The sequence below is a fragment of the Acanthisitta chloris genome, unplaced genomic scaffold (assembly GCF_000695815.1).
Source record: "Acanthisitta chloris isolate BGI_N310 unplaced genomic scaffold, ASM69581v1 scaffold7244, whole genome shotgun sequence".
NCBI lineage: Eukaryota > Metazoa > Chordata > Aves > Passeriformes > Acanthisittidae > Acanthisitta > Acanthisitta chloris.
In genome coordinates, this window is record NW_008669848.1 from 42081 (window position 1) to 61525 (window position 19445).

Below are 19445 nucleotides of genomic sequence, written 5' to 3' on the forward strand. Positions count from 1 at the left end.
GCTGTGAGACATCTCAGTGAGAGTCTCAGCAAATGGCTTTGGAGTGAGAAGTTTGGACTCCAAGGAGAAAAAATGAAAGTCAGCAGTCCATGGCCAGAGGTTTTTCCTCTCACAGCATGCCATTTCCAGGATAAGGATAACCTGGAGAGGCAATTATTACCAAACTGCTAAGAAATGGTGTCAATCTTAATGTGAAAACTAACAAAGCATTGGGATTGTATCCTTGGGATTTATATCTATAGGAAAGATCCTCTGAGGTGGATTCTTTACAAAGGCATTAAATACCCATCAGTGAATACAGATTATCAACCTAATGTTTTACTACGAAGTTGCTTCTTGTTTAATAGTCAGTAAAAAAATACAACACTTTCCCTAGGCGGGGGGGGAAACTTTTATAGTATAAAATGGCAATAAGACTCCTCCTTTCCTACCAACCTCCATGAGTCACCAAAGTGCAACTCCTCAGCAGATCCTGGCAAAGGTCTTGGAGGGGAGGGACAAAAACAGTTCGGGTTTGGTGAACCTTTGGCACTGACTATCCAAATAACCATGAGATACTCACTTTGCTTTCAGAACTGGTTGCCTTCAGTGAGCAGAGCCAGAACTGTAGAACAAAACCTTTAAATAATGCTTCTTTTTCCTGGAATCACAGGACGGTTTGGGTTGGAAGGGACCTTAAAGAGCATCTAGTTCCAACCCTCTGCCGTGGGCAGGGACACCTACTCTGTCACAGATGCTAATGGTAAACATAATAAGCCCAGAAAAGCTTCAGGCATTATTGTACTCTGCAATCAGAGCTGTTTGACTTACCTGTTTTCTTATTCTCATTAAGCTGTTTTTCTCCAAAACAAACTCCTCCTTTTCCTTTATTTGTGACCATTTGTCAAATGCCTCTCACAGTGCAGAAACCATCAGGCAAGAATCCTACACCTGGGCAAAAGCTCTTCAGAAAATTCTCATGCCCAAGACCACAAATTAGGCAGCTGGGCTGAAAAATTGCAGTATAAAAGTGGTCAGAGACAGCTTTGTATAACCTGAAGATGAGTGGGAAACCAGCATTGAGAGAGCAGAAAGATTGGAACATTTACAGATTGCAAATAGACACACACATATTTCCTAGCTGTCAGTTTTCCCACCTGCTTCTTTCAAGATCAGAGGTTTATCTCCTCATCAGCCTCCAGTTAAGCTACTGGGAGAAGAGTCTGTGCCTGAGACATTTCTGAACTTTATCTAACATCATCTTTTTTTCGTGATACACTACTATGGATCTCATCCTTGACTTCCAAGCCCCATTGTGCTTTATCCCCCCAGGCAGTGCAGTATTACTCATCATAAATAGAAATTTCTCTTTGAACTATAAAGGCAAAAAAAAGGGTTTCCACATTTTTTTAGGTGATATATCTTTGTTAACCAAACCTAATAAAGCCCTTAGTTATTTACCTAACAGCTATTTCAACACGTGGCAAAGACTTGGAACATTAACTCTTGAAGTAATGTGAATTTTTTTCTCCCAGACTTATACACTTCATTGGAATTGCATCTACACAACATTTCTTCAAGAGCTAACCTAAATATTCACTTATATATCAGGAATTCTTCAGGATTTTAACCCTGCCTAGTCACATGCACCCAACAAGGTGTTTGTTTTACACTTGAAGGTTTACAGATATTTATTGTAATTTGATTTTGTCACCACAGGATTTCTGCCTGACGTGGATTTGGTAATGGTTTCGCTACTCCAAGATCAATCCAATATTAAGTTTTCTTCTTCGGACACACTGGAAAGGGACCAACAAGACCTCATGAAGACACAGGGGGATTCAATATCCCCAGTTCAGCCAAGTGTGAGTAATCTGGCCCAGGCCTGTTCTCTTCCTTCAGAGGCACAAGTTCAGGTACAATGTTCAGCTATTGCTGTACTAAATCACACCAAGCCTAGAGGTAGCAGAGCAAACATGGGAAATTTTATTCTTGAAGAGTAGAGACCTTTGTTACCCTTCTGAGCTTATCTTAATTTTCTCATTCAACTCCTTACAAACCCTATTAGGTTAAAAAACAAACCAGGTGATCCATCCAGCTAATAATCCAGGAAAAAATACTGTATTTTATGGTCCTAATATAAATAAATAAAAGGCAGAGAGACAGAGTCTTCTCCCTGCCAGTAAAAGATCCTTTCAAGTACTTCAAAACTCCTTGAGTTTGTTTTTTGGTTGGTTTTTTTTAAATAAAATGACCTCTCTCCTGAGGCCTGTGTATTCATCATGTTTCCTTTCATAACAGAAGTTCAGCTGAGAGTTGTGTTTTTCATCAGCCAACAGCAAAATAGCCATTGTCATCCTTTTATTATGAAAATTCCAGGTGGAGAATTGGCAGCTCTGCCCTTCATACAGATCTATGGGACTAAATATAAGGAGGTTTTTCTAATTCCTATTTAACAAAAAGATATAATCAACACAGGTATTAGAACTATAGGACAGTGAGGAGGAAGAACTAAGCAGTTACAAACTAAGCAAGTTTGTGTTCATGGGAGAAGCCAAAAGTGCCACAAGGTCAGATTTGCTTTCTGCAGGAATCCAGGACAGAACAAAGCATTGATAGTTTTAACACAGAGAACCAGGTGTGAATGACTGGGAAAACTGTGCCATGTTCCTCTGCAGAAAACTCTGGATTTATGCTGACTTCCCTTCTGGGACTCCTCAAAGTCTGGTTCCTCCATGAAGGCAACAGATTCCTTTAGCTGTTCTTCTGAAATACTGAAAAACCAACCCAGATTTGGAAGGGGATGGAGGAAAAGGACAACTTGCTAATCTGGTCTGATTTTTTGTGCAACTCAAAACATTCCATTTCCCCCTTCTCTGGACACAACAACCTGCCCTTGACTGACGCATCCAAAACATTCCATTTCCCCCTTCCCTGGGCACAACAACCTGCCCTTGACTGACGCATGTCTTCTCAAAGGCATCCAAGGAGTTACTCATCCTTGATGTCAGGGAAAACATGCATATTTTCAGTGTCAGGATCCAGACACCAGTTCTTAAACCTTTCTCCTCTAGATTAAAGAGCACTTCAGTAGCTGTTATTTTCTTTTTGCTAAAGTGCAAAAGGGAAGGGAGGAGATGAGACAGAAAGGTTAAAACGTCTGCCCAGAGCCTACCTGTCTCTCTGAATGAGTGTGGCCACCTTAATGAAGGGAAATGATGTAACCACCAACATATCTGGCAGCAAGTAACACCATCAGAGAATGAGATCAAGCTTATTTGACTAAACTTGCATACAAGACTCACACTTATCACATTCCTGTCATTTAATCTTTCATCACTTGATCATACAGCAGCTTTTCCCTGAAATTTTCAGACCAACCAGTCAATATTTACCTAAGACACTTTGTTTTTCAAGGGCAGCTCAGTCTTCTCATAGAATCCCAGAATGGTTTGAGTTGGAAAGGACCTTAAAGATCAACTAGTTCTGAGCCCCTGCCATGGGCAGAGATGCCACCCACTAGACCAGGCTTTTCCAAGCCTAATCCAACCTGGCCTTGCTTTTATTAACTAATTTCTGAACAGTTTTGGATACCAAGTAACCAGAAAACCTTTATCTTGCAGGGCTTCTCCACATGAGGATGACTAGAACTAGTGATTTTATACTTATCATCAATAATGTGGCTTTGATGTCATTAAAATACAAGTGTTTTTCATAAATATATAAGGAAAATGATCAAATATTTGCTCATATTAAACCTAAATAAACAAATGCCAATGTTTCCTTGCAGGATAATCCGAGTTACAACTGCCAACCATATGAGTCAGACGTCAGGACAGAAAGAAAGAGCTCAGAGTCTTCTCACAGCCCCAGCCCTGCTTCCCCAGGACAGGATCAAATTCATGGGATATACCCTATAAGCCAAGGAATTCACTGTGGCAAGAACAAATTCAAACCATCCTTCGGTACAGAGAAATTCAGGCGGTACAGTTACGAGGAAAGTCCTGTAGGAAACTACGACAGGTTCCTCAAGAGCAGCAGGAACCCCTTCCACCCCTACAAGAGGCAGATCAGTGAGGATGTCTTCCAGGAAGCACATCAAGCCCTTCCACCAGAAGCTTCACCCTTCAAAAATCATAGAAGCATCGACGGTTTTGAGGATCTACCAGGATCTACAGGTCCTGATGAGTCAGAGTCATTTCCTACGCACATTCCCAACATCTCCACAGAACAACCATGGTGTAACAGCCTCCAGTACAGCACCACGGGTCAGGATCACAGCTCACAAGTCATGGTCAGTACTTTTTATGATTCTTTTTCCTGTTTTCAGTGACAAAAATGTACTTCTGGAATTATTTTCTTATCCCTTAATGTTACTAGGTGAACGTTTAGTCTCTTGTCACGTTGCAGGATAGAGCTCAGGACAGACATATTTAGACATATTCCTATTTATTTGACTGAGTTCTCTATTTTAAGGCCTTTCCCTGCTGGAAAGCAATACTCAAAGATGCACTAGGACAAAAGATTTTTCCATTGGATACGATATTTGAATGCTAAATATCCAAGTTCTTCCTGACAACAGGTTTTATATCAGTAGTTGTCATCAGTATTTTCAAGAGGCGAAAGTTCACAAAACAGTATTTTCCAAGCATGAGGACATGTGTATCAGACTTGTCCCAACACCTCAGCTGACCTGCACTTTTACATCAGTACTACCATTGGAATGTGCTGCCCAGGGAGGTGGTGGATTCACCATCCCTGAAGGTTTTCAAGATGAAACTAGATGTGGCACTTAGTGTCATGGTCTAGTAACCATGGTAGGGTTGGACTTGATGGTCTTGGAGGTCTTTTCCAACCCAGTTGATTCTATGATTCTATACCAAAAATTAGGTATCAGATCTGGTTTTGGGATGAGTATATAAAGTTATCCGAGATAATTCTCATACTGGATAGAGGTGGATGTCTATTTAGGGCAGCAGAGATCCCTGAAAAGCAAATTAAATTACCCTCCAGTATCTCCACAAGGTATCTCTGCTGTGATCCAGGGTGTAAAGTCTATTTTCATCATCTACTGCAGCCAAAAACAAGGACTCCACCTGCCAGGAGAGGGCCCTAAACTGGTTCTAAATGGCTGTGAGATGAATTCAAGGGCTACCAAAAGAAAGAAGGGTTAAAAACCAAATAAATCTTAATTGGATTAAGACTAGGGAATGGAGAGATGTTGTCAGGGAACATACCTGGGGATTGAAACCATTCAGGTTAAGGAGGAAATTGATCTAAATCTCTTATTTCCTGGATCAACACTCATCTAGGTCAGAGGAGTTTAATGCAAAACCTATGAGCAGCTGATGAAAAAATTCCCATTGTCTTCCCAAATCCCTTGGCTGCAAGATGTAAAGGTAGCACTGCCAGAAGTCATTTGGCTACTCAGGCACAGAGGGACTGCTTGTTAGAGACTCCTCTGGTTCTGTCAGCACCCAAGTTTGAACTCTTAAATCACACACATACAACTGGCAAGTTGGAATTTCTGGAAAACTTCATCTGATGGTCACCAAAATTACATGGACATTGAACACTGGATGTGCCATTTGCTTGGAGCCAAGGGAATCATATCAAGTCTAACTTGTGCTCCTACTAATGTACCATTAAAAAAAATCCTCTAAATATAAAAATATTTTGTAGATGCACTAAATATTACATATAGATATTACTATTTATTAAACATACAAAAATACCATAGAAGCTCCATAAAACCTGGTCATTATGGCCTTGCTTTGAAGCAGAAGTGCCACTAGTTTTGTCAAATAAGAAGTTTATTATATTCCTACTTATTTTCTGCATCTTGATTGAATACAGTAGTCAGCCCAGTCTGATTCTTTGCCACCTTTTCCCTCTTCACTGTAGGCCTCACCCTCTAGCTAATGCCAAAACTCCAGTGTCAGCTGGAGCTACTGACAGTCTGCAAGATAAAAATCAAGGAGGATGAAAAATGAGAGATACATGTGCTCAGTCAGGAATAAGAGCTGCAGTCTGTGCTTTGTGTATGCAGGAGAAAAAGGATAAACAGACTGACATTTTCTGAATTGTTCTTTGCATGGGATGTGGCCTGGAATTTCCTTTTTTAAAGTTGTAAATATACAAGAGCAGGAATTGGTTGAGGTCTTCAGAGAATGGTTTGAGTTGGAAAGGACCTTAAAACTCATCTCATTCCACTCCCTGTCATGGGCAGGGACCTTCTACTAGCCCAGGTTGCTCAAAAACCTGTCCAACCTGGCCTGGAACACTCCCAAGGATGGAGCATCCCATTTTGAACTACTAGAATATAAACCAAAATCCATATAACAGAGACTAACCAAACCCCCAAAAGTAGGAAATATAACAAAAAGCAAATCCAAACAGTGACTAACAGAATTCTTCTATCTTAAACTAAGGTGCTTTCTCTAATAACTCTTTCTTTAAATATTTTCCAGCAGGATTCAGACATGAAACTTAGGACATCCCCACTGGAAGGGCAGCCTGGTCTGTATTGCTATCAGCCTCAAGTGCAGCAGATGTATTGCCCCTCACATCCTTTCCATCAGGTCAGTACAAAGTGTGCTCCAAAAATCCCTCTATTTCCTCACACTCTAATGGTGCAATAGTTATGTATTAACACAAAAGAGAGACGAAACCTGTGAAATTTGTGTTTCCAGGGCCATATCTATATATTTTGCTTATGACAGTAAGATCTCAATGAGCCACAGCTAAATGCATTTTGAAATGGTCATCCAGAAAAAGAAAGGGGGGGAAATAGACCCAAAACTTGTTAAAAAAAAAAAAAAAGGAATCTTGGTACTGCATATTTATATTTTCACCATTATGCTTGAGAAAAGTTGCTTTGAAGCCAGATAAATTATTAACATAACTCTTGGCATTTCAGGATCTCAGGGAATTAACTGTGCTTGAACTCCAGAATAAAACCCTAAGTACACATGCACTTAAAATTCAACTCAAACATAGGAAAACATTCGAAAGTAAAATCTGAACAGCAAAATGATGTTCACTTTCTTTGTGCTTGATGGCACAAACGACTCTTTCACAATCTTTTGCCTTTTACATCATCCCCAGTGAAAGATTATTCAGCTGTAGCATAATTGGCAATAATGCTGATGATGCAGGAGAATGTGCAATATTAAGGTTGTTCTTCTGCAATGCAACTCTATCATTAACACTAAAAATAATTTCCTTTGGATATAAATGCTGGTGCTGTTCAAGGCTTTGAACTTTTCCTCTTTCATGCTCAATTGGCTGCAACATATAAAATATTCAGGAAGATGTTTGAGATTAAAAAAACCATGCTCAAAACATCCTATTTCAAACAAACAAATAAACAAACACCCAAATTTATTTAAGGTCAAATTAAGGCAATGAGGATTTTTCAGAGGTACAGGCAGAAATCCACATACAAAAATAACCCAACTACCAAAACCTCCAACCAGTAGAGTCAAATTAAACTTTCAGGAAACTCATATGGATAAAATATTTGAAGATAAAAGCTCACACTTGATTTACATCTCCTTTGATCCCAGAGACCAATGACAGATATTGTAGCATCAGCTGTACCATCTCAGCCAACTTGCTCAAGAAGTATAAAAACTGTGACTGACAGAGCAGTGATTTAATACTGGGCAAAGAAAACAAACCCCAAGTCACTGAATGATATTTCATTGAGGTTGTTAGTTCAGATGATGTTACATGTCTGAGTCACCGGAACAGTAACCCGTTTGTTATCAGGATTTAGACTCTGATGAGCAAATAGAAAGGTTCTTTTTGGGATAACTTTCTTTAAGAACAAATTTCACAGATGCTGGAGGACCATAAAGAACAAGCATAGCCACAGGTTGGAATTTTGTGATCACTGATAAAATTAAATCATCTGTTGCAGATGATTTCTTAGAGTTTTTTAAAACATTAGCAAGAAAGAATTGAGGGAATGGAATACCTCAGCAGTGTGTTTTCATCTCTTCAAGGGTGCATTTTTACATGCTTCAAAACCTCCACCTGCCTACTGAGGCTTAAAGAAAGTTATCACAGTATTAGTGTGTGACCCTTGTAAAGCCTGAGAGGTGTCCAGATGCCAAAGAGATGTGAGAGGGCACAGGTAACAGATAGGGACAGTTCTACACTGAGTCAGGAAATATAGCTAGAGAAAAGCCACTCCTGAGCTGGGCAGCAGGTTGAAGGAGACGATTCTGCCCCTCTGATCTGCTCAGTCGAGGCCTGACCTTCAGTGCTGCCTCCAGCTCTGGGGTCCAAGCACTGCAAGGACATTGACCTGTTGGAGCAAGTCCAGAGGAGGCCACTGAGTTGATTAGAGGGATGGGACATCTCTCCTGTGAGGAAAGGCTTAGGGAATTGGGTTTGTTCAGCCTGGAAAAAAGAAGTCATCAGGGTGACCTAATTGCAGCCTTCCAGTGCCCGAAGGGAGCCCAAGAGGAAGGTGGAAAGAGAATTCACAAGAACTTGCAGTGACAGGACAAGGAGGAAGTCCAGAGGAGGCCACTGAGTTGATTAGAGGGATGGGACATCTCTCCTGTGAGGAAAGGCTTAGGGAATTGGGTTTGTTCAGCCTGGAAAAAAGAAGTCATCAGGGTGACCTAATTGCAGCCTTCCAGTGCCCGAAGGGAGCCCAAGAGGAAGGTGGAAAGAGAATTCACAAGAACTTGCAGTGACAGGACAAGGAGGAATGGATTCAAACTGACCTGACAGAGGTTTAGATGAGATATAAGGAAGAAATTCTTTATTGTGAGGGTGGTGAGGCACTGACACAGGTCACCCAGAGAAGCTGTGGCTGCTCCATCCCTGGAAGTGTTCCAGGCCAGGCTGGGTAGGGCTTGGAGCAATCTGGGCTGGTAGAAGATGTCCCTGCTCATCACAGGAGGCTGGAACTAGATGATTTTTATGGACTCTTCCAACCCAGGCCCCTATGATTCTATGAATAACCTCACTCCTGTTTTTTTCCTTTCACCTATCACACTAACATTCCACTAGCCAGAATATGCTGAACAATTTCCCCCCCCCCATTATGTTGCAAAAAGGCAACTACCTTTAAATTCTTATCACCAGCACCATAATTAATTTACTTGTGTTTTTTCAGTAACTTTTAAGTCAATACAAGTGATAAAAGATAGCAATAAAATTAAAGTAGAATAAATAAAAAGGTGATATTATGCTACCCTACTAATTTACAAATTGATGCTAGTAATTTTCTTTTAGAACAAAAGGGTCTCAGATGAAAGATTAACTTGCTGCAAATATAAACTATTCCCCACTGGGACTGCAGGAGAGACCTTGTGGATATACCACAGCACCATATAAATGTCATTTTTATGTGCAGAAACTCCACTTAACTTGTTAATTCATTGAGTTTTTTCTAGTTCTTTATAATTTCTGACACAGCCACCTTCCCCCTGTCCCTGCTGGTTTGATACCAGTGCTATCTCTATACATTGGCACTAACCACATCCAAAAAACCCTCCAAAATTAAAGCAGAAATGCACCTCCTTGGAACTGCCAGGCAAGACACAACAGGCACTAAGAGGAAAGTCTTCCATCCACCTGCAAACTGGCACTGTGACGGATCTCTTATGTGCAGCAGGTTTCTGTTAGACTTTAATACTTGTGCTCCTTAATGTTACTAGAGCAAAAGTCTGGAAATATCTTGTCCTACTCAGAGATAAAAAAAAACAATAGGTATAAACAGCCAAAGTCCTAATAAGTAGAATTGCTGTCCATGTGCCATAATGATATACTGGAAGATGAGAAAACATGGGCTACAAGACTGAGAAGTGGAGTAACATCTTGTGCATGAAGCAGCTCTATTATTAATGCTTTACATTGCAAATTGGAATGGAGCAGTGCAAGTTAATCCCTAGGAAGTTCCACTCCAGAGAACGGGCCCTTTCGCCTGGAGTGAAGGATGTTCTGACTCCACCTCAGTGTTCATTAGAGGAGGACAGAGATCAGCCCCTTCGTTAATTCTGTCCAAATGATAAAACAGCCTCACCTTCCCCTTTGCTGGACACAACACAAATGATGACTCAGAAGAAAAATGACTTCATACTGACCCAAATGAAGGAGCAGACACTGACTGGAGTCACCTACCCACCCACCATAAAACAGGGACACCTTTCATGCCAGTTGTGTGGCTGTAAAACCAGCTCCAGCCTGTCATACCAGACCATTCCTCAGCCCCTCTTCCCTCAAAAAGCAACAATGAAACCAATAAAACAGAAATAAAGGCACCCAGGTATTGCCTTTGGTGATGACATCAAAACCAGTCCCATTTTAGGTTTTTTTCCCCCCTTCAAAGAGCCACTAAAACCAACCAAAAATCAGAATTATTGTAGGAATTGCCTAGTTTTCTACTCTGGTGAAAAATGTATACCCAATCACAAAGCAGAGAGTATAGAACTGCACATGGAAATTAGTTCACAGCTGCTTTGGAGACTTTAGTTTTACCTAATATTTAAATTTAACAAGACAGGACATAATTAACTACATATATTTCATTTCTTTTGCCATGCAAACAATCGAGTGTGTTCAGTCTGGTTTTCCACGTTCTGTTTCAGGCAGTTAGTTCAGTGTTAGAAAGACAAAAGCAAATGGGCAAAAGAACTCCAGCAACAAGAATAAAATAACAGAGAAACTGAAATAAATTGTTCAGAATCCAGAATAAAGAAACAAACTAGGAATATTTTGCAAGCACATGATAAACTAAGAACTATTTGCAAGCACAAAACCCCTGACAGGCATTTTAAGGGGACAAAAACCAAAAGCAATTGCAGCTATTGATGCAAAAATAAGGATTACAATAAGGAGACATATAAACTAATTACCAAGGGAATTTTTCCAACAAATCTCAGGAGCTACATTAGAATTTTTCAGAGGAACCACACAAACCTCGTGACACAGAACTGCCAGAGCTGAGCAGGAAAACACCAGAATAGGACTCAGCAGCCTTTGAGTATGAGGGAAGGCATGCAGGTCGATTTTTAATAGCATATGACATGATTCCTAATGTTGGCCATGCCCTCACTCTGGCATCTGGAGAGATTCCTTCGAAGAAGCAGCAATTCCTCTCCCAGAGAGCTTTGAGTTCATCAGGAGCTTTTGCCTTCCGGAGAACCAACTGATGCTATCTGACCTAAGCAGAGTAGTGTTCCTTTGTTCTTGAAAGTTTCTTGCCAGCAGATTTAAACTCCCATTTGGAAAAGAAAAATATGGAATATTTGGCAAAGAAAAAAAGACCAACTGCTGTGTTAAAAATTTGAGCAAATCTACAGAAACTCTGGTGCAGCCCAAGCTGTGTGTGGGGATTACCTCCACTCTCTCACCTACTTTTTTGGCATTGGGATAATTTTATCCTAGTGATTACATGATGGTCCTCCCTTCTCTTTAGTGTGTCTTGGGAGCTGGAGAGCCTTAGACATCTCCTGAAGAGATAGGTCAATGTTGCAGTCTCAAGTAGCTTCTGCTGCTGGTCCCAGGGGTGGGGTGAAGGTGACTTATTTGATTTTAGGGGTCTTGGCTATTCTTTTCAGCTTTCTGACAGATAAAAATGGAAGAAAAAGAGTCACTTGAGGTGGTGGTTAACAGCATATAAACTCCTGGTCTCCTCCTGTTTCTTGGCAGTCACTATGAGGAAACAGACAGGGAGTAGCCCAACAACTTCAGCATGAGAAACCACCTCAGAAACGTCTCAAATGCCACTCTCCTGACCCCTGCAATGACGTTACTAACTTATTCCATAACAGCACATTAATTTTATATATATTCTGATGCATCCACTAATGTTTTTGTTGTTGTTTGTTGAGGGGCTTTCCTGCCTTGTGTGATAAATGCAATTTTAACAGAGGCATTGGGATGCTGTTTTCCCTTGGGAGTAGAAATTAGACACTTGGGATTTTTGTGTTAGTGTAGCACTCTCCACCCCCCCCAAAAAAAGAAAAGAAAACAACAAAAAATAGCACACAAAACCAAACAAAGGTCAGTCAAAACTTTCCTGTTTCTTCCAGCAGCTTTACCTAATGAGCTTATTTTTCTACGGTGCATGTTGTTTGAGGTATTTTATTCTGGTGGTTTTGGGGTTTTTTATGTAAATAAGATTACACCATTAATTTATTTGTCTGCATGTTCAGAGGAGGCTGAGATACTTCAGCTGCAAGAGAGTTGGCTGAAGGGAGATATGCTTTAGGTCTATAAAATTGGGGCAATCGATACGGTAAAGTTGCTCCCATTTTTTTTCAAGAACTTGGTAGCACAGCAGGCAATGAAGACACAGAACATCCTCAGAACTAAATAGTTTAATACTCTTATTAAGAGATATTTTGGAAGCTTATTGCTAAGCCAAATAACATCTCTTTTGTCCCCTCAGTACCCTTCAGGAGGCAGCTACCCTGTGACGTACATCACTTCTTCCCACTACCCTTACCAACGAATTGCTCCTCAAAGCACTCAAGAATCCCAGCAGCCTCTGTTTCCCAAACCCATCTACTCCTACAGGTAATACAATCTTTTTTTCAAGCCCTAACATTACAGGAAACACACTGTTTACCCATGGCCTCTTTCCAGCATCGTTTGCAATAACATGCTTACTCTTATTTACCTTGTTCCTGGTGTGTTCTGTCCTGTTCCTGTGAATCACAAGGTGTTCCAGACTCTGGGGCCAAGGCAGAGAGAAATGAAATGTTGTAAAGTGTAGGAACAGTCTTGATCACCCCCAAAAAAAAAGCTCCTCTAATACAAAATTTTAGCACGAGATGAAATAGCTTTGTTGTCTTTACCAGCACCTGTGTTAAAGCTAATGGTTTATCCCATTTACTAGAGCAAGGAATGCCTAGAAAACATATCAGATATGTCACTCACCACACAGGTTTAACCCCCAAATAATCTAACAAATCAAATCAGACAATTAAATTTTAATTATCCTTCTGTCACTCTCAGTTTGATACTTTTTGTGTTCTTTACCCATTGAAACATTCAAACACAACCTTAAATAAGTACACACCAGCAGGATTGAAGGTTTGATTCCACTTCCTATATCACTTTATTTTCAACCCAGGTTGGACCTTCTATATGAGCTTTGAGATTTACCTCTAGCAGTTAAGGAGATTGTTATGGTTAAGGAAACTTCTCAGTCATGGGCAGCTCCAGTGAGCCAACAGGAGCTCTGCTTGATCCCTTACACCCACAATCTGACCAGGGTTCCTTACCTGTTCGACCCCAGGCTTCCCTTAGCAGAGCCTCAGGCATCAAGAGCCACAAAGCAGTTTATTCAGAACTCAATAACAAAACAACAGCCCCAGCTGGATAGCTCCAAGAAATCTCCCAGCTCCAAGATTCTCCCTTCCACCTCCCCGAGGTTTTATACCCTCTTCCTCCCAAGTCCTCTGGTCCTACACCCTTCCAACCCTATCTACATTACCACGGTCACCAGCACACTCATCTTTATCTCCTTAGTTAGCCAAAAGATCAGTAATTCCCAACACCTGTGGTATCTCCCAGCATCCACTCACCTGGCTGGGGCCACCCATGCTCATGCCCTTTTGTTATCTCCAAGGTTGGCAGTTCACAGCCTCTAGTTTCAGGCTCCCCATCCAGAGCTCAATCTACATCTCAATCTGCACCTTGAAAACAAAGCCACCTGGACCAGATGTATTCCTCAACAGTTGTAAACAACTGAGTGGAAACTTTGAGCATCATCGTCTTTGTGCTGTGACAATGAAAGTTGGAGTAAATACACACAATTTGGAAAACAATCTGGGTTTGATTGTGAGTCAAACAGAAGAGGCTAAAATGCTTTTCTTTCTCTCCCTAAAGCATCCTGATCTTCATGGCTCTCAAAAACAGCAAGACAGGGAGTTTGCCAGTCAGTGAGATTTACAATTTCATGACGGAACACTTCCCTTACTTTAAGGTGAGTTCCACAGGGAGGGGGGAAATCTCCCTCTGAGCTTACCTGGCAGCAGAGGGAATAAGGGAGGGGATTCCAGCTGTGAAAAGAAATCTGTTTTTAGTAGACTAATATCCAATCGATATGTTTTATATCCCTTCACAAGCACAAACTACACAGCATTTTATGCCTAGGCAGAAATGTGAACATGCTATGTGGTAATATTTAACATAAAAACAGATGAAGAACTGTTCCAGCTGTGAGTTTGGGTGTATAACAGTGGCTAATCTTCACTAACGACTCGCAAAAAGGATAAATATTTTTAACAACACATTCACTCCTTCCTCTCAGATCTCAAATACAGGCAGAACTGGTCTTGTAGCTACTGGTGTAGCACTTCCAGACTGGTGTGGAAGCAAAGGTTCCAGTTTATCTCACTCCATTCTAGAGCTGGGATATCCTTCTTGGGCAACAGCATCACTCCCATGCCCTGCACAAAGAGAAGTGTAATATGTGATAAATGGCACTAAGCTCATAATTACACAGTGATGCTGGGGAAGGGAAGGGTGTATGGTTTGCAGCAGCACTATTGAAATTTAAATCCATGCTATAAGGGAATGGTTCCTTGCACTTGGAATTCAAGTGGAAAGTGCTCAGTCAGCACATGATCCAAGAGCAAGAGGATTAGTTAAGATTTTTAAAAGAGCTGTAATGGAATCATCAAGTGGTGCTCTCCACAGAGCTTTATTACTGCTGATTCTACAAAAAACCATCTCACTGTAGTCCAGAGCAGGTGACCTCAGCTGCTAGCCAGGCCAAAAAATGAAAATAAAGCAAGTGAGTCTGTCCTGTTTCCGAGTGCAAATAACCCTGCAGCAACTAAACCAAATTTAAAACAGCCACAGCGAGGCAAGGCAAACCCTTAGAATGAGAAAAGAACACTGAGAATAACTAAAATTAAATGTTGTGATACAATTTTGTGATGGATTTTGACACTGACTGTGTGCACACACACAAAAATGTAAGCTTGAATCAAAGAAAAAAAATACACATTAGCATGGAGGAAGAAGTATCAGGATCCATCACACTTCTTATTCCTCCCAAAGGAATCACTAACTACTCCATCATTTGTTACAAGCAAGAGAAGGGAGACCATCAGAAATCACAATTGTTTCATCCCAATGGGATCCACAAGAGTTTCAAGCAGAAAAGTGGGAATATTATTAGTAATTCTTACAGGCATATCCACATTTACTCATCAGACCAAACTGAAGGGAATTCTCTTGTCAACAACACAATCGATTCTAAAATTAATCAGCAGCTTCAAACTAAATGTTGCTGCTGCTGCCAACGTGGACAGAATCCCTGGACTCAGGACTGTGGATCAGGTGTCACCATCCTGGTCCTTCCTGGTTTTTCAGAGCCTCATGTCTTTTTCTTAATTCCTTTAAAAATGGATGAGAAGGAGGTTATTGCTGTCACATGGATTATAGGGACAGAGTGCCTGGCACAGAGGGGACACCTGGAACAATCACTGATTTGTGACAGCTTTGGTTTTGCATTTTCCTTACAAATACAGTCAAATGTTTGGATAGTTCCATCCTGAACATCCTTAAAAAAACTAGAGGGAGAATAAGCAGGGAAATATTACACTTAGAGGCACTCTGCTCTGTCTGTGGTCTTTACAGCAGCCCACAGAATTATTTGGCACAGAGGGGACACCTGGAACAATCACTGATTTGTGACAGCTTTGGTTTTGCATTTTCCTTACAAATACAGTCAAATGTTTGGATAGTTCCATCCTGAACATCCTTAAAAAAACTAGAGGGAGAATAAGCAGGGAAATATTACACTTAGAGGCACTCTGCTCTGTCTGTGGTCTTTACAGCAGCCCACAGAATTATTAGTGTAGAGCAAAACCTAAAATCCTCTATCCTCCCTTTTTTTGGAGAGTCTTCAGCAAGAGAAGATAATATAAAAACCAGCAAAGAACACTTTGTTGTAGCTACCAACACTCACTAAATAGCAGGATAGCACATGGAGAAGGGAAGCAATTAAAGTTGGAGAAAAAGAGTCCAAGTGTACACAGAATCTTGCTGGGAGACATGAGATGATACAAGCTGAGTCAAATTAACTTGTATTCGCTGCCACAGCAAATTTAGTTTCTATGATGCAACAATCTCATTTCTAGTTGAAACAGAGCAATCCAACTCCTACGTCCTAAAAAAACATCTACACAGCTCAAGTCGAATTACTCTTTGATGTACCTCTCCCTTCTCTTGAGACCTAGATTTAGAGAGAAAGGGTTTTGCAAGATCACTGAACTCTTTAAACTTCAAGAGCTGGTCAGGATCAGTAGGGCTGGACAATAATATTTTCTGCTTGTCATCCTTTTCTTTTTTTCTCTTTGAGGTAATTAGTGAGTCTAACAGAAAGCTTTAATCTTGTTCATTGCCTTTGCCAGTGGTCCAAGAGGTCAGAAAGATGGAACTTAGAGAAGCAAATATTGCTCTTGCAGTGTCCAGGTGTTGTAGATGTGGCACTTAGGGATATGGTTTGGTAGTGGCCTTGGCAGTGTTGGGTTAATAGTTGAACCTGATGATCTTAAAGGGTTTTTCCAACCTAAATGACTCAATGATTTTATGATTCTACAGTTTCATCCACACTATGCTGAACACAGGGAGAGCAAAACCAAACCATAGCAAGGAGATTCCAGCTGTACAAGAGCAACTTCAGTAGCCCAAGCTCAGCTCATAACAACCACATTTGCTTAAAAAAACCCTGATGTCAGAGCTGTAACGTGAACCCAAATGTTCCTTTAAGCCCTGCCTGGGTAAACAGCTACTTCTTGCAGCTCAGAATCCCAAATTTAAAGCAAGAACCTGTTTGACTCCTGGCAGCAGCTTCCAGAATCAATCTGAGTACTTTTTGCTCTTGTATTTCTAAAACCATCTCTTAGTTTACACCCCCACATGTTCTGAAAACCTCTGAGAAACCTGTGCCGCTCCCATCTTCCCAGAAACACTCATTAGCCTGTCTAGATACAGACAGAGGTGTGTGGAGCCTCATGTGCAGGGCAAGAAACATGAATATTCTTTCAGGTCAGCTTGGTCAGGAGCTAAACACACATCTTTCCTGGGAGGAACAGTTCCATTCACTTTTGGAACTGCCAGGATGGAGCTTGAATATTATCTGCATAGGGGAAAAAAAATGATTCATCATCTCCAGTATGACCTTATGGCAGAAAGGGGTTTAAAAGGGTTTGGGTTTGGGGTGACTTTTTTGTTATTTTACTGCTTTTTTTGGCCTTTTTTTCTTCCTGGTTGGATTTCTGTTGTCTCACCTATGAGGCTGGCTAAGAGAATTGTGAAATGCTGACATCAGGTGGGCCAAAAGGGTAGAAACTGCACTGCTGGGAGGAGAAAATAGTTTCTCTTTTAGTAAATCACATGTATTTAACTTCCACACCTGTTTTGGTTTTTATTGAAGAAAGTGAGTAGTAAATCTGGATACCAGAATTTCTGTCAAAGTATGTTCAGAAGCTCATGGTGTATCATGAAAGCAGAAATGGACTCAGGTCCATTTATAAAAGATGCTCTTAGAGGAAATCACTGCAGTAAGACACAGTCAAAGAAACTCTCAAAATATCCAAAATCTGCCTGTGAGAGAAAGATCTTCATTCACAAAGCATAAGAATGGAAAGGAAACTTAATGCAGATAAAAGGGAAATTATCATTTTTAAGATTTTTAAAAAGACTATAGAAAACCATTTGTATTTCTCGTGTTCTCTGCTCAGTAATTTACTGGTTGATACAACCAGTTATGATGACAAATATTTTGCAGCCATGAATATGAATAAATAGACAGAGACAACATCAGAGAGTTTCATTCCTTTCAATTCTTATGACACACAGGTGAGGATTTTTTGGAAAACAAGGAATGAATTGTTTTAATGCTTCAGTTTACAGAACCTTCCAGGTGCCACTGCTGAGTTAAAAATAAATGCAAGGCACAGACATGCAGTGATCAGATGTGGAGAAGTGTATCTCATCTCCAGGGCTTGTGATTAAACCCTTTGGTTATGGAATTGGCCAGGACACAAAGTTACACCTCCAGTAAGGTGATAAACTCTTTTGAAGTCTGCCTGGACACTGAACTGGAGCCCTTGTAGCACAGAGAGCTGTGATTAAGTGTTCAATACATTTCTAAGTGATCCAAAATAGATTCTGATAGATTTCCTGTTAGCTCCCAGTTCTAGAATAGAATTCTTGTTCACATTTCATCCTTGTGATTTGCAAGCTCACTCTGAAACACCCAGCAGCCCTCTGACAAACCAACCTTTTTGCTTAGAAGATCAGTTACTATTTTATCTGATCCTTCTCTTCCCACACAACATGACTGTAACATTTTTGTGGCTTCCTTCTAAAGTACAAGTTTCTCATTGCAGAAGGTGTAAACTAAACAGCATTTCTTATAACCTCACCAGTCAAAACAGAAAAAATGTATTTATTTTTTTATTTTTTTTCCCCTTGAAGTTCCATTCTTACATTGGGTTTGTTTTTCCAGACAGCTCCAGATGGCTGGAAAAATTCTGTGCGCCACAATTTATCCTTGAACAAATGCTTCGAGAAAGTTGAAAACAAGTCAGGCAATTCTTCTAGAAAAGGCTGTTTGTGGGCTCTGAATCCAGCCAAGATTGATAAGATGCAGGAGGAGCTTCAGAAATGGAAGAGGAAAGACCCAGTGGCTGTGAGGAAGAGTATGGCAAAGCCAGGTCAGTAACCTCTTAATGTCTTAGTTCTCAAACTCTTCTCCCCAGAACTTTGTAACAGCACCAAGCTGTATATGAGAGAATTGATATGATTTAGGAAAGCATTTAAGGATTTTTTTTCTGGTTATAAAGGTATGGGCAAAACAAGAAAAAGGTTAAAAAGCAGAATTAAATAAGATACATTTTTGTAGGTGTTTCCAAATAAGCATAAAGAAGCTCCACCAAGAATTATAGAATCATAGAATCAACCAGGTTGGAAAAGACATCCAAGATCACCAAGTCCAACCCTACCATGGTTACTAGACCATGGCACTAAGTGCCACATCCAGTCTCATCTTGAAAACCTCCAGGGATAGTGAATCCACCACCTCCCTGGGCAGCCCATTCCAATGTCTGATTAGAAAATACTCTCTCTTGACATCTAAACTGGAAGACCAAAGGTTGGATGGTGCTTGGAGCAACCTGGTCTAGTGGAAGGTGCCCCAGCCCCTGGTAGGGGGGTGGAATGAAATTATCTTTAAGGTCCTTTCCAACCTAAAGCATTCTATTATTCTACAATAAAAACAACACTGAAATAAGTACTATTGAATAACATTTGAAACTGGCTTAGAAGTATCCAATCTTCAAACATAAAATGTCATTTATTATGTACTCAGTTGGCAGTGATAATGCAGAAAAACATTTCAGTCTTCGGATTTCTCATTGTACATTAACCAACCCTTTTCTTTGCGATCACACTCATTCATTTCCTCAATAGCACTA

At 40.5% G+C, this 19445-nt stretch overlaps 1 protein-coding gene across 1 annotated transcript in view; it reads left to right on the forward strand.

Annotated features, from left to right (window-relative positions):
- Positions 1-1802: 1802 nt before the first annotated feature.
- Positions 1803-19445, forward strand: part of FOXN1 (forkhead box N1) — a 21133-nt gene continuing 3490 nt past the window's right edge. The window contains exons 1-6 of the mRNA XM_009073468.1: positions 1803-1895; positions 3770-4273; positions 6450-6560; positions 12395-12522; positions 13840-13936; positions 18479-18686. Of these exons, the coding sequence (XP_009071716.1) occupies positions 1803-1895; positions 3770-4273; positions 6450-6560; positions 12395-12522; positions 13840-13936; positions 18479-18686 (1141 nt within the window). The remainder of the gene's footprint in view (positions 1896-3769; positions 4274-6449; positions 6561-12394; positions 12523-13839; positions 13937-18478; positions 18687-19445) is intronic.